Here is a 14,622-nt window from a genome sequence, read left to right on the forward strand (position 1 = left end):
GGAGCAGTCTCAGCCCTTAATGTATTTACCGTCTAGTGAGCTCCTAGGCAGCATGGACTATGTTTTACTTACTGGTGTGTCCTCAGCACCCTGTAGTGTCTGGCGTAGAGCAGGCACTCAAGAATTGTTGGCTAGGATGGGGCGCCTGTGTGACTGAGTCAGTTAAACAACTAACTTAGGCTCAGGTCATGATCTCACAGTTCGTGAGTCAAGCCCTGCTTTGGGTGAGGTCAATCCCCACTTCGGGCTCCACGCTGACAGTTGGGACCCTGCGTGGGATTCTCTCTCTCTCCCTGACTCTCTGCCCTTTGCTCATTCATGCCCTCTCTCTCAAAAATAAGTAAATAAAATAACTATATATAAAGAAATGTTGGCTAAACGAATGAGAAGGTAGAAAGAAAGAAATAGGAAAAAGGGAGAGAAAGAGAGAGAGGAGGCCAGAGAAATGAAGAGCCCTAAGGCAAAAAAAAAAAAAAATTATTGTGCTCTATGTGGGACCTGGAGAAGTGGTATGCCTAGGGCAAGGGGGGTGGCGTGGTCATGGTGTCATATAAAGGTGACAAATGTAGAAAGCCAAACCTCTGGCCCTAGTGTATACTACACAATTAGTCGTGGGCATGTGTTGAACAGAATCATAGCTTGTTGGAGGGCCAGGAAGAATTGTAAAAATTACAGCCAGCTATCCACTGACAAAGCTTGATACATTCTGATTTAGTTTAAATGAGGGGTGTTGCTTTCAGAGAGAAACGTAATCTCCGCCACGCCCTGTTACACCAGACTTCTGAGCCACTCCCAAACGCTGAGGCTCTTAAACCTGCGCATGCGCCAAAAGTTGGGGCAGCAGAGCGAGTGGTGAGTGGTCCCGCTCCTCTCCCCGCCCCCCCCCCCCCCCCCCGAGGGCTATGCCAGTTGGGGAGGACAATGCTGCCGCGTGGGACGCAACACAGTGAGGGGCGTGGCCTGGAGGACGCATTACCCTAGCGACCACCACCGTGGCGGCGCAGACTTGATCTAATCGTAGAGCGGGAAAGGTGTGAGTGAAGAGGTGAAACGAAGAGGGCTTGCTGCCCCAGCCCCCCAGCACCCTGGGGGCTGGCGGGCGGCCATGGATCTGTATCTCAGCAACTGCTATAAGGCTGCCAAAGCCTCCACCACTAAGGCGGCCGCCAGCAGCCTAGCTGCCGCCAGAGAGCAGTGCGGCACCGTGAGTGGCGGCTAGAGCGGTGTAGTCCTTGTACTCCTAGCTCCTGGGCGGAGTCTTGGGTCGGCGGGCGGACGGAAGGGGCGGAGACCTCAGCGGAGCGAGCGGGGGAAAGGGGCGGGTGCCTGAAGACTCAGCTTCAGGCTCCCAGGCGGGGCAGCCCGTAGTGGGGAGTGCTGCCTGTGGCCGCGACCAGCGTTGGGTGGGGTCCAGAGAGATGGCTGGCAACTCGTGGAAGCTGAGAGGTTTTCCGGGGCGTCAGCACAGCGGGCTCTTTCAACCCTGAGTGGATGGTTCTTTGGTTTATGTGGAAGTATTAGCCCATTGAAATGTGTGTGAGTAGATTGATCTAAACTAAAAGAATAGGTCTTAAAAAAAAAGACTTTCTCATTGTAAATGACAGGGCTCACAAAAAGAACCCATTCTAGAGGTCGGAGCAGCTAATCTATTGGATCTTCCTCTTGGGGTCAAGCTGCCTGTTATCCCAGGAAGCAACAATGTATTCTACACTACAAATATAAGTGAAAAGGTAAACTGAGTTTTAATAGTGCTTAAGTGATTTTCTTTATTCTTTTTAACTTGCTATTAAACTTGAAATACTTGCTATGATTTTGCTTTGAGTCAACTTTAATTTCACACAAAAAGTGAAGGTAAAAGAGTTCAAATGTGTAGTGTCTGAACTTCACTTTAATGATGGAAGGACCCATGATATACCTCAGCCACCAGTTCATCCTTAGTTCCAAACCAAAGCCTGCGCTCCCAAAGGTCAGGGTCTTTTCTGCCTACCTAAACATATCATGCTAATTCTTACTTCCGTGCCTTTGTCCATCTGGCTCCTGCAACCTGGCATGCACTTTTCTCCCCTCCTTCTTGACCTTCAATTTGAGCCGTCTTTTAAGAGCTACCGTAAGAAGCCTTTTCACAAGTGTCACAACACAGAGCTAAGCTTTCCTTAGAATTTACATACCATTGGCCTGCACTATCTTAGTTATCACTGAATCAGCACTTTTAGTGATTCGGTGTGCTGCACTCACACTGTTACACATTTTAAGTCCTCTGCCTCTGTCCTTAATTTAGGCCAAGCCTGAAGGAGGTTCAGAACTTTCTAGCTGAGGGTGTGCTTTCATCACAATAGCAAAAGGTTTTACAGGAATAATCCTGACATCCTTATTCTTGCACTGTCTAGTATGTCATCAAGGATGAGTAGGGGCTTCTTGGTATTTCAGATACTTTTCTAATATATAGGATTTTTTTAGGTTTTACTGGTAGAAAACAACAGAGTTTCTCTTTTGAAAACGCATAATGTTCTACTAAATATATGTCAATCTCACAGAAATTGACTGAGTCACACTCCCACAAATTAGCTTTCCTAAAACATACTCAAACCCTATTTCACTACTAGTAGTAACATTCCATTTTAGTTTATAACTGTAGCCCTATCTATTGGTTTTTTTCCTCAGTTATCTTCTATTTGCTATATTTCTATACTGTTCCTGCTGTTCACTTGTTAGCTACTTATTATTTCCAGGGTTTTTTCCTATACTCAATTACACTGATTATCTCTGTATTATATTGATTACCCCCAAAATATATGCATTTAATCATGATCAAGCACTGCATTCAACTCCCCCAAAGACTAACTTTGTGGGATCTTTGTCTTTTAACAGGATCTCCTCAAGAAAGTAAGACTTTATATTTACACCATTAGGTGTTTTTTTTTTTAACTCATTTTACCCTCATCACCACCTTATAAGGTGAAGCTATGATTTATCTAAGGTCACAGGTAGATAGTAGCAGAGTTCAGACCAGAACCATCTCCTGACTCAGGGCACAGTTCTTCACCTGACCTTTCAGCTTCCTCAACTGCAGACCACTTAAGCACATCACTACAGAAACAGGGAATTTAAAAGTCTTTCATGTTTTTTTGAAAGCAAATGGAAGGCAAAATTATAGTATCCAACTGTCTTGTTTTCAATCAGATTAAAATGTAACAATGTAACCTACATATCTTTAGCTATGCACTAATCCAAACCTGACAAGTGATCCTATACTTCAACATTTTGATACCAAACTTATTCTCAAGTAATTTGTTTATAAATTAATTTGCTTATTAGTATACTAACATAGCAACTGTTCACAAACTCCTTAAGTTGCCTTTGTTGTAAAGTTAATAGTAAAAACTTTGCCAATTAACTTAGACATTCTGCTTTCAAGAAAAGATAACCTGTTAAAAGAACAATTTCCATACTTTTAAAATTTTTCCCTGTGACCTCCCACTGGCAGGTAGTGATGTTATAATAGATTCTTCAGTTCAGGGAAACCAATCATTTTAATTGACAATAGAAAACTTAACCCTGGCTTCAACAAATGGATTTGTTTCTTTCTGGATAGGTCAGTAGCCCAGGGTTGGTCAACATATGTCTGTTACCAACAAAAATCAACATCTAAAAGAAAAAGCTATAACCAATCTGCTAATTGCAGCATTGTTTCAACTGCCATCAACTGCTGATCATTTCTTTTCTAGGAAAGATATGGGCTTCTTATCTAGTCCCACTGTAAATTAAATCATTGCCCAGAAGGATGTCTTTCTTTGCCTTTTTAAGGAAACATTGGTAGTCAGTGAATCCAGTTTCCTGATATAGGTCCCTTAAGAAAGACAAGAGGCTAGCACAATCAAGCAGTCAGAAACTTACAAAGGAAGCTTTTAAATCTAAAATGAGAGCTAGAACTCTATCATTCCCCTCTTGTCTTACCCCCTGCCCACATATGAAGCATCCTACCTGCCTTGCAGGAACTCTTAGGGCGACACATCACTGTTCATTAATTGGACGGAGGTTGAGGCTCTCACCTACCTCCAGCCTAAAGACAGCTTTGGTAGAGAAGAGAGAAAGAGAAAGGCAGCGAGATTAACCTAAATCAACCCCCTGTCCACATTCCCTCACTTCAGGTTCTGCTTGCATGCTTTATTTTCACTGAACAACCTAGCCAGTTCAACAAATTGAGGTTTAAAAGTGCAATTTCATCCATTTTACATATGTAATACTTTTGAATCTGTGTGTTTGCAGCTTTACCAGCCTTCTTACGACTTTAACCTGACTGATCCTTATTGCCGACTTTTGGAAACCAGCTACAAAAGTCTGCATGATCCACATTTAAAAGCATACTATAAGCGAAAAGATATCCTAAAGAGATTAAAGAAGGGCGGCTACATCACGAACAATAATAAAGTAGGTTGAAGCCTACTTCCTTTTAACTAGCAGAAGTCTAGGGACTTGATAAACACTTGGTTCTGTTCTTCACTAGGAGCTTGTATCAACTTTGGATAGACAGTAAAGAATATTAGAGAATTCAATTACTCAGTATTTGGATTTCCAAATAAGACTACTTGTTCCTACTTGACCTTTTTTCTTTGATAACAGCAAAAGACAAGCACCAAATGATTCAAATATGTAAAGACATCCATACACACATATTTATTTGTGTATTTTCTCCCAGCTGTATTGTAGTGCCTTTCCTCTTGTTCTAAAAGTAATAATGGCACAGTATACCTATCAAGGAATATTTCATATACCTTTTGAGAAGACTAGAGACAAAAACCTAGCAGAAAACAGCATAATGAAATAAATTGGGGGGAAGATATTAAATGTCATTATTATACTGGTGTTTTAATAACAAATTCATTGGGAATAATAAATTTCTGATTATGATGTGAACCATATTATTGAAATAATATTATTTAGATAGATATTTCCTGGTGATACAGCAGTTTTAGACACCACTTTCCAAATTACTACCAAAATGTGCTGTTATTACCCTTGATCCCAAAATTGTTACTAAAATGAATGTTCTTATGACACTTTTCTCTGTAAAGCTTTATGAATGTCACAATTTTCTGTTTATACATTTGGTTTTCGGTTTTGTTTTTATAGGTCATATGTACTTTGAAAGAATTGAATAAGTACAGGCAGTATCTGACTACTTTAAAATTAGACTTTGAAAGAAACTATATAAAAGAACAAGTAAGTTAATACTTAAATTTGTTTTATTTGGGGCCTGTAAAGATAGTTTTTATGTAGGATTTAGGAGAAAGGTTTGGTCCTCTGCAGAATATCTACTTATAATAGCCTGACCTAAAATTATCAAGGTAACAAATCAAATAAGATCTCTAGAGATCTATAAGAAATAAAGATGAGACTTTTGTCTTTAATTTACAGAGAGAAATTTTCACTTATCTTGAATGGAGCCACATTAGACTGAAATGCAGGTTAACAGAATTAACCATTTGTAAAGTATAGGAGCTTTACTAAGCCCTAAACTCAAGAAGGCATACCAAAGGACAGGTTTATTTCCAGCCAGTATAAAGACCTTATTTTTTTTTCTCTCTCAGAAAATCATTGAAAAACAAGTAAATAAATTGAATGAAACCAAGAGAGCCTATGACAGTTATGGAAACGCACAATTCCAAGAATGGCTGTTACAGGAAGGTACACACACAACTCCAGACCAAGAGCTGGTAATAAAACACAGGTACGACTGAAGTTAATGCATATTTCATGGACATACTATAGACCCCAGGAAGTTGTAAAACTACTAGAAATCATTGAAAGCAGGATGAAAAAAAAAAGTATTAGACACTATTTAACCCCCTATAGTTTTCAACATGGAGAGAAAGGAAAAGGAGATTAAGAGGTAACAGGTTTTGGGAACCCTGGTGCCAAGGCTTGGGAGGAGAGTTTCTTCCTGAGACTGGAGCCACCAGAAACCCAAGAGGTGGGCAAAACTGATATTTGAAGAAATCTAAAGTACAAATCCCTAAGCCTGGGAAACCCACGTCCATAGTAGCAGAGAGAGAGATGTGTTCAGCATGTTTCTAAATTACATTTAAGGAAAGCACTGCAGGGTCAAAAAGAGAAAGTTCCTATAACTTCAGCTGATGCTAATACAAACAGGTGTTGTTCCCCCACCAACCGTGTGTGTTCATTCAGCTATTACCCACACATGTGCACTATTACCATTCAGCGGCCAAACCCATGCCCTAGGAGGCAGAGATGAGTTCTAGTTCTTTCTCTTTGTCCTTTACCAGGGGTGAGGGCCAGTCACCCTTCCCTTGCCTCTTAAATTCCATGGATTCGTGTCATGACATGCTAGAATACGTGCTGATCTACCAAAGTCTCAGACTGGTAATCTGCAGATCTCTCTATACATGGAAGGTCATTCAAGGACTTGGAAATTACAGAGAGACCAGTAACCACTAATTTTTTTTGTAATTTTTTAAAGTTTGTTTGTTTGTTTGTTTATTTAGAGCATACAAGTGGAGGGGCAGAGAGAGAGAGAGGGAGAGAGAATCCCAAGCAGGCTCCATGCTCAGCATGGAGCCCAACACAGGGCTCGATCTCACAACCTCGAGATCATGACCTGAGCCGAAATCAAGATTTGGACACTTAACCAACTGAGCCACCCAGGCACCCTCTACCCACTTATTTTTAAAGGAAATTCAAATTGACTTATGTTTTGAAGTTAGTCTTTAAGCTGATTTCAGCTGCCTTTGGAAATTCATGTTCCTCAAACTGCTGAGCTATAAATAATCTCTGTGTAAAATGTTTTTAATCACTCTGTTCCATATTTTGCCATTGTCCCAGCCACAATAAGATACTTGTATAACAGAGTCCGGTAAAATTAGTATAGCATGGTGAGTTAGTGGATCAGGCGAGCTTAAAGGTCCCTGAAAAACTCTACATTTCCTGTATTTAAGAAACAAAAACAACCCAGAAGGTGGTTTGGGAATATCAAAATAGATAATATCATCATAAGGGAAACACCCAATTTACTTTAACTTATATTTGCACTTTTACTTAGATATTTAGATATGATTAGTAAGGAATTAGACAAGGTTGAGCACACAGCAGAAAAGCAGAGCACATTCCGGATGAAGGAAGAAGAACTACAACATCAGGACCACATTAGAAGAAAACTTAGTCTCTGTAGACAAATTGAAGAGGTGAGGAAAACCAAATTTTAAACATTGAAGGGGAAATTTCATATGTTTGTTTCATTGGTAAACATTTTTTAGCAATCCCACCATATTACCTGAAGCTATTTCAGGTCTAAAAAATAAACCACTATTAAAAATAACAATAATTTAAGGAATAAACCACTGTTTTTTATCAGTTATAATGGACAAGATTTCACTTAACATAGTGAGATTGACACCACAAATTATGTATCCATTGCATTTCTAGTCACTTTCTGCTCTGAAAGTTTTAGATATTAACTCTAGTGAGAAATTATCATGCCTGTATCCTCTCAAAGTTCAGACAAGCCTATTTATTTCTCTGTCAAAATATATTTAAGAGCAACCGATTACATATGATATACCCCTTAGTCAATAAGAAAAAACCCTCTTGTCAACATCTTTTTAGACCCATCTTTGGAGCCAGGCTTATACTTGAATTAAGTTTCCAATAGCAAAATAATTATCTTCCTTTTGCCATTCAATTGCATTCGCCAACATATTCCCAATGAAAAGTGGTAAAAGAAGCCCATTCTAAAGCCAATGTAAGGTTTTTATTATGGTTGACTTGATTTCTGTAAGGCCCTTGACTTGATCTAATTTGCTTATTGACAAAATACAAAAAAAAAAAAAGATAATGAAAGAAAACCCTCTGCTAACTACCATAATATCGTGCTCCTTAGGGATGGAAGACAAAAGAAATGCTTCTTCTAACCAAGATTGGAGAAGAAGTAAAAAGAGAAGCCCGAGTTGAGGAACAACATCATAAACTCTGGGAGGAAGCCCACCGGAAGGTAGAGTGAGCTTTTACCAGTAACTTGGGCTATTTGAGAAAAAGCTTTTGCCAATTTTGATAATTAAAGTGTGAATTATCAAAAGTGGCCTAAACTCATGAGGATAGCTATTGATGGAGAGACCCAGTCTGGTCTGAACCTGGACTTCAAGGGTTGGTCTGAAATGGGACCAGTGTCCAGAAAGTGGGCAATGAGTTAAATTGAATCTAGTTGTTACAATATATTCTTCATGTTGGACAACAAAAGGAAACTCACCCTTACTGCCTTCCTAGCTTTGTACTCATTGTGACTTCAGAAATCTCAAAATAGGAATGAGGGCACCCTTCAAGTAGACCATCATATTTGAAATATCTGTTTTGCATTTCCAGTGGCAAGTTGCTGTTCAATTTTTAAATGTTAAATGTATTTTTTAATATTTAGAAACAAGCACTTCTAGAGAAAAAAATCGCTTATCATTTACAAAAAATGCAAAAGGATGACCTTAAGAGAGAAGGACCAGGGGGAAGTATAAATGAAAACAAAGGACAAGACAAAAGAGAAGGTGAGAGAGAAACAATAAATGATAAAGTCGCTAAGTAGAAGATGGATATCTATATATTAAATATGGTGGCTTTATAAAAAAAATCTCTATGTGCTTATACAGAGAGGTCACAGGCCCCTTGCAAAGGGAAATCCTAGAAGCCCACACTACCTGTGCCAAGCACTATGCAAGGCACCTCCTAGTTACAGCTCAAGTTGTAAAGAATCTACATACATACACAATATTATTTTTTTTTAATTTTTTTTTCAATGTTTATTTATTTTTGGGACAGAGAGAGACAGAGCATGAACGGGGGAGGGGCAGAGAGAGAGGGAGACACAGAATCGGAAACAGGCTCCAGGCTCTGAGCCATCAGCCCAGAGCCTGACACGGGGCTCGAACTCACGGACCGCGAGATCGTGACCTGGCTGAAGTCGGACGCTTAACCGACTGCGCCACCCAGGCGCCCCCACAATATTATTATATATATAAAAAATTCAACGCTTCTATAAAGTGATTCAGTAGACAACACTGCCTGCACTACAGGTTTAAAAAGGAGACAGTATAAAAAAATACAACAAAGAAGGAGAAAGATACATATATATATATAGACAGACAGAGACAGACAGAGAAAAGGAGCAGTAAATGAAAACATTACCAAAAAAGAGAGAGAAACAAAGAGGGAGACAAAAATATTTTTATTTATTTTTTAAATGTTTATTATTTTTTAGAGAGAGATGCAGAGCATGAGCAGGGGGAGGGGCAGAGAGAGGGGGAGACCCAGAATCTCAAGCAGGCTCCAGACTCTGAGCCGTCAGCACAGAGCCTGACGTGGGGCTCAAACCTGCAAATTGCGAGATCATGACCTGAGCCAAAGTCAAGCATTTAACCGACTGAGCTATCCAGGCTCCCCAAGAAAAATATTTATAAAAATGGAAGAAAACATTTCAACTCAGGACCAGTAAGATTATACAAAACAGTAAGAGAGCAAACTAGTAAGAGAAAGAGAGGGGAAAAAGGATTTTTCATTTCCAATTTTTATTTTTTTAGGTTTTTTTAAAGGAGACAAAAGAAGAGACATTTAAAATATACCAAGCACAAAACAGAAATAGATAAAAAGTAAGAACCAAAGGTTAAAAAGGAAGAGGCAGTAAGAAAAAATGGTACAAAAAGAAAAAAATGAAGAAGAGAAGGAAAGAATAAATAGAGAAAAAGAAAGAAAACTGAACAAAATAAACCAGTAAGAAAACGCACACACACACACACACACACACACACACACACACACACACACACACTAGATGAGGTGGGTGGGAGGAAAACAAAAGCAAAGAAACAAAACAAAAAGACTAGAAGGAGAAAAACAAACAGGCAAAGAAAAAAGAGTGTAAGAAAGAAGAAACAGATATACAGGGGGAAAATACAGGACAAAGAGGGAGAAAGGAAGATGGAGAGGAAAGAAGTTTAAAAAGGATAATTCAGTGGGACAAAGCAGAATAAAAATAGAGTGAGAGACACAGAGTCTCTCACAGAGACAAAGGAGTTTGACACAGAGAGTCTAGTGAGAGACAAAGGAGTTTGAGTCATCTAAAAAAGTCAGTTCAGAGGCGCCTCTGAACACATGATTTGATCTTGGGGTCATAAGTTCAAGCCCCACGTTGGGCATAGAGCTTACTTAAAAATTTTTTTTTAAAGAAGTTGGGGTGCCTGATTGGCTCAATTGGTTAAGCCTCCAACTCTTGATTTCAGGTCAGGTCATGATCTCATGGTTTCATGAGTTCTAGCCCCACGTCAGGCTTTGTGCTGGTGGTGTGGAACCACCATTTAAATATTTTAAAATAAATAATAAGTCAATTTAAAAATACATTAAAATTAGGGGCACCTGGGTGGCTCAGTCGGTTTAGCGTCTGACTCTTGATCACAGCTCAGGTGATGATCTCACGGTTCGTGAGATAAAATAAACTTTAAAAACATTTTTTTAAATACTTTAGATGGATGGATCAATCAATTCATATATACTTAAATACATACATTCATATACAATTAATTCATATATCCTTACATAAATTCATATACAGATACATAGAACTGATTTTTTAAAATATTTTTAATGCTTATTTTTGAGAGAGAGAGAACAAATGGGGAAGGGGCAAGAGAGAGAAGGAGACACAGAATATGAAGCAGGCTCCAGGCTCTGAGCTGTCAGCACAGGGCCTGATGTGGGGCTCAAACTCACAAACCTTGAGATCATGACCTGAGCCGAAGTCAGACACTTAACTGACTGAGCCACCCAGGTTTCCCAATAGAACTGATTTTTAAAAAGAGAAGCCAGTAATAAAGACAGGACACAAAATAGAGGGAAAAGGGAAGAATAATTTAAAGTAGTGAATATAATGAGAGTAAAACAAATAGGGGACTGGGGCCGGTGGGATTAAGAGAAGGAAGGGACAGGAAGTAAATATGTCTATTAAAAGGGAAGAGTCTGGGAAAAGGAGTAACAAAGAGTGTGAACATGAAAGACAGCATGAGGATGCTGAAAAGGAGAAGCTAGTGAGAAAATTAAGTACAATCATGGACAGGAGGAGGAAATCAAGGTCTAAAAAGAAGAAATTAGTTAACAAATACAGTAAAATAAAATAGATACAGAGATACATAGATATAGAAAAGACTGGACTTTAAAAGTACAGTCCACTAAAAAAAGGAGTGTAAGAAAAGATAAATAGTAAGACATTATAGGAAGCAGTTATGACAGCTTAAGATGGGAGGAAATGATGGAAGGGAGGGAAGGAAAAGGAAAGCAAAGAATTTTGAAAGGGATGAGGCTAGGAAACTTGGTAAAAAAAAAATAACAAGATATAAGAGTAAGAGACACAGGAGTTTAAAAGCAGAAACTACAGTGAAAATAAGTACAATTGAGGAAGGCAGGGAGAGGGAAAAATGTAAAAAGACATCACTTAAAATAGAGTAAAATAAAGATAGGTAAACTGATGAGACAGTTCAGCAGTAGTGGGGGGGATGGATGGATGGACAGACAGACAGGATTTCAAATAGAAAAAACCAGTAGTAAGACTGGACAAAAAGAAAACAAAAGGAGAGAGAAGGAAAGAAGTTGTTATAAGGAGCCACTAAAAAGAGAAAGGAAGGGAAGGAGCAAGAAAAAGGAAAGAAGGAAGTAAAGTTTGTATAGGATGAGTCAGTAGGGAAAAGTTATTTGCAAGAGACAGATGTGAGACTATCAAGGAAGACCAGTAAAATAATCAAGTACAGAGGTGCCTGGGTGGCTCAGTGGGTTAAGCATCTGACTTTTGATTTCGGCTAAGGTCATTATCTCGAGGTTTGTGAGTTTGAGCCCTGCATTGGGCTCTGCACTGACAGTGTAGAGCCTGCTTGGGATTTTCTCTCTCTCTCTCTCTCTCTCTCTCTGCCCTTCCCCCACTTGCACTGTCTCTCTCAGAGATTAATTAATTATTAAATTAATAAATTAATTTTAAAAAATTAAGTACAATTGTGTAGTGTGCAAGAGATTTAAAAAGTAGAAGACAGTAAAAGAAAGAATGTAAAATAAAGATACAGGGGATTGATAGCCAGATAGATGGCCAGCCAGCTGGGCAGGTGAATAGGTAGAAAGACCTGATTTTAAATAGGAGGAAGCAGCAGTGAAGACAGGACAAAGATGTATAAAGAAAGAGGGGAAAGGGGGAAAAAGTTTAAAAAGAGGAGTAGTAAAAAGAGAGTAGAAGAATGGCAGGAAGAAAAGAAAAAGAGGAAAGAGGGGGAAGGAGAAAGAAAAGAGGAATGAACACAGGAAGGTGGGAAAACCAAATGAAGGAACACAGACAGGAAATAGAGAGTGAGTGCATGAGTGGTTGGGTGGAGATGACAAAGGAAATAGGAGGAAGGAAGAAAGAAATGAGGGAAGGAAGGATGAAAAGGTAGGAGGGGAAAGGAAGGAAAGAAAAGAAAGAAAAAGAGTCAGTAAAAGAAATGGAGTGAGTAAAGATCTGAAGAAAGGGAGGGAAGGCGGAGGAAGTGAAGAATGGAGGGTAGAGAGATCTAAAGAGAAGTCAGGTAAAAATAAACGTGGTTAGATAGATGGAAACCAGGTATATAGGCAGACAGGATTTTATGAGGAGGACCTCATACAAAAGACAATATTAAAAGATAACAGGAGAGCGGGCACCTGGGTGGCTCAGTCGGTTAAGCGTCTGACTTCAACTCAGGTCATGATCTCATAGTTCTTGAGTTCAAGCCCCATGCCAGGCCCTGTGTTGACAGCTCAGAGCCAGGAGCCTGCTTTGGATTTTGTGTCTCCCTCTCTCTCTGCCCCTCCCCCACTTGTGCTGTGTCTCTCTGTATTTAAAAAATAAATAAATATTAAAAAAATTTTTTTAAGATAACAGGAGAGAGTATGAAGGGAAACAAAGTTTATTCATTTTTTAATGTTTTTATTTATTTTTGAAGGAGAGAGACACAGAGCATGAGTGGGGGAGGGGCAGATAGAGAGAGAGAGACACACACACAGAATCTGAAGCAGGCTCCAGGCTCTGAGCTGCCAGCACAAAGCCCGGAACCCATAAACCATGAGATCATGACCTGAGCCAAAGTCAGACGCTCAACCAACTGAGCTACCTAGGCGCCCTGAAGGGAAAAAAAAAAGTTTACAAGGAAAACCAGTAAAAAAGGAGTATATGAAGAATGGAGGGAAGGAGGGAGTAAAGGAGGAGGAAAAAAGAGAAGAAAGGAAGTGAGGTGGGGATATGAGGAGAGAGGGAAGGCAGGGAAGTAGGGGTGGGGACGGAGGGAGGGAAGGAGGAGAGAAGGCAGGGGTGCAGGTTCACCAAAAGAAGGCAAAGCAATCCAGAGGAGGACAGCAAAAGGAGTAAGAAAGAGACCTAGAGACAGTTGATAAAGATCTAAAAGTAGAAGGGAGGGAGGGGGTGTGGAGAGGGAGAGAAGGAAGGCAAGAAAGAGAGGAATATTCTAAAATGGGGTGAGACTAGGAAAATACTAAAACAAAAAGAAGAAAAAATATTAGAGAGACACAGAGAAGTTGAAAAGGAGGAGCTAGTAAAACATGATGTACAGAGTAGAGGACAGAGAGAAAGAGATCTAACAAAAGTCAGACAAAAATAAAAATAAAGATGGAAGGAAGACAGCTAGATGATAGGTAGGTAAACGGTAGATAGATAATAAAAGGTAGAAGACACCAGAGGAGAATATGTGAAAAAGGTAGAATGAGAGAGAAAGAGAGGAGAGAAGAAAAGGAAAAAGGTCTGGAAGTGGAACCAGTGCAAAGTGAATAAAGGAACAATGGGAAGAAGGAAGGAATGAAGGAAGGGGTAAAAAGGTAAGAGGGAGGTAGTGCAGGGAAAATGGGGGCAGTGGGAAGGAGGGAGGGAGAAATGAAGACAGGAAGGACAGAGGGTGGGGATGAGGATAGAGATACAAAAGGAATGTAGCAAAGAGAAGGGAGGGAGGGTGAAAGGAAGGAAGACAGAGCAGAAGTAGGAAATAAGGGAAAAAAGACAAGTTTATGAGCAATGAGTCAGTAGGGGAAAGTGTTAAAGCAGAGAGGGAGACAATGGGAGGGGGAGGAGCCAATAAGTAAAGCAAGTGCATTGTGAATGATGGGGGATTTACAAAGCAGTAGTCAAGTGTATGTCAACTATACTTCAATAAAACACATAAACGTCAATAAAATACAATGTAATAAATATGGATAGATATCTAGGTAGGTAAATGGATGGGTGGGTAGGTGGGTGGATGGATAGATGGGATATACATTGATAGAAAGATAGATACCTAGATAGATAAAACTGATTAGAAAAAGGAGAAACCAATAAAAAGAGTACATAAAAGAGTTAGAAAGGGAAAGAAAAGAAATGGAAAACTTTTTGGACATGGGCCAGTAAATAGAGAGTAAAAGAAAGAGAGAAGATGGATGGACAGGATAAGATAGAATAGGGCAGGGGAAGATAGGATAGAGGAGGATAGAATAGGATGAGGCAAAATAGGATATAGGATAAGTTAGGGCAGGATAGGATAGGATAGGATAGGATAGGATAGGATAGGATAGGATAGGATAGGATAGGATAGG

The 14,622-nt window shown here is 39.6% G+C and overlaps 1 protein-coding gene across 4 annotated transcripts in view; it reads left to right on the top strand.

The window, feature by feature from the left end:
* Nucleotides 1–861: 861 nt before the first annotated feature.
* LOC121025592 (fibrous sheath-interacting protein 2-like) overlaps nt 862–14,622 on the top strand; it is a 19,987-nt gene continuing 6,226 nt past the window's right edge. Inside the window, exons 1-8 of one of the 4 annotated variants that reach the window (XM_040468182.1) lie at nt 862–1,204; nt 1,605–1,730; nt 4,267–4,428; nt 5,131–5,220; nt 5,589–5,728; nt 7,058–7,199; nt 7,895–8,005; nt 8,426–8,546. In XM_040468182.1, coding sequence (XP_040324116.1) covers nt 1,106–1,204; nt 1,605–1,730; nt 4,267–4,428; nt 5,131–5,220; nt 5,589–5,728; nt 7,058–7,199; nt 7,895–8,005; nt 8,426–8,546 — 991 coding nt within the window. In that variant the 5' untranslated portion in view covers nt 862–1,105. The remainder of the gene's footprint in view (nt 1,205–1,604; nt 1,731–4,266; nt 4,429–5,130; nt 5,221–5,588; nt 5,729–7,057; nt 7,200–7,894; nt 8,006–8,425; nt 8,547–14,622) is intronic. The other 3 variants (XM_040468181.1, XM_040468184.1, XM_040468183.1) reach the window with 3 other exon arrangements.

This window comes from Herpailurus yagouaroundi, unplaced genomic scaffold, assembly GCF_014898765.1.
Source record: "Herpailurus yagouaroundi ecotype Mexico unplaced genomic scaffold, PumYag 67681, whole genome shotgun sequence".
Lineage (NCBI taxonomy): Eukaryota > Metazoa > Chordata > Mammalia > Carnivora > Felidae > Herpailurus > Herpailurus yagouaroundi.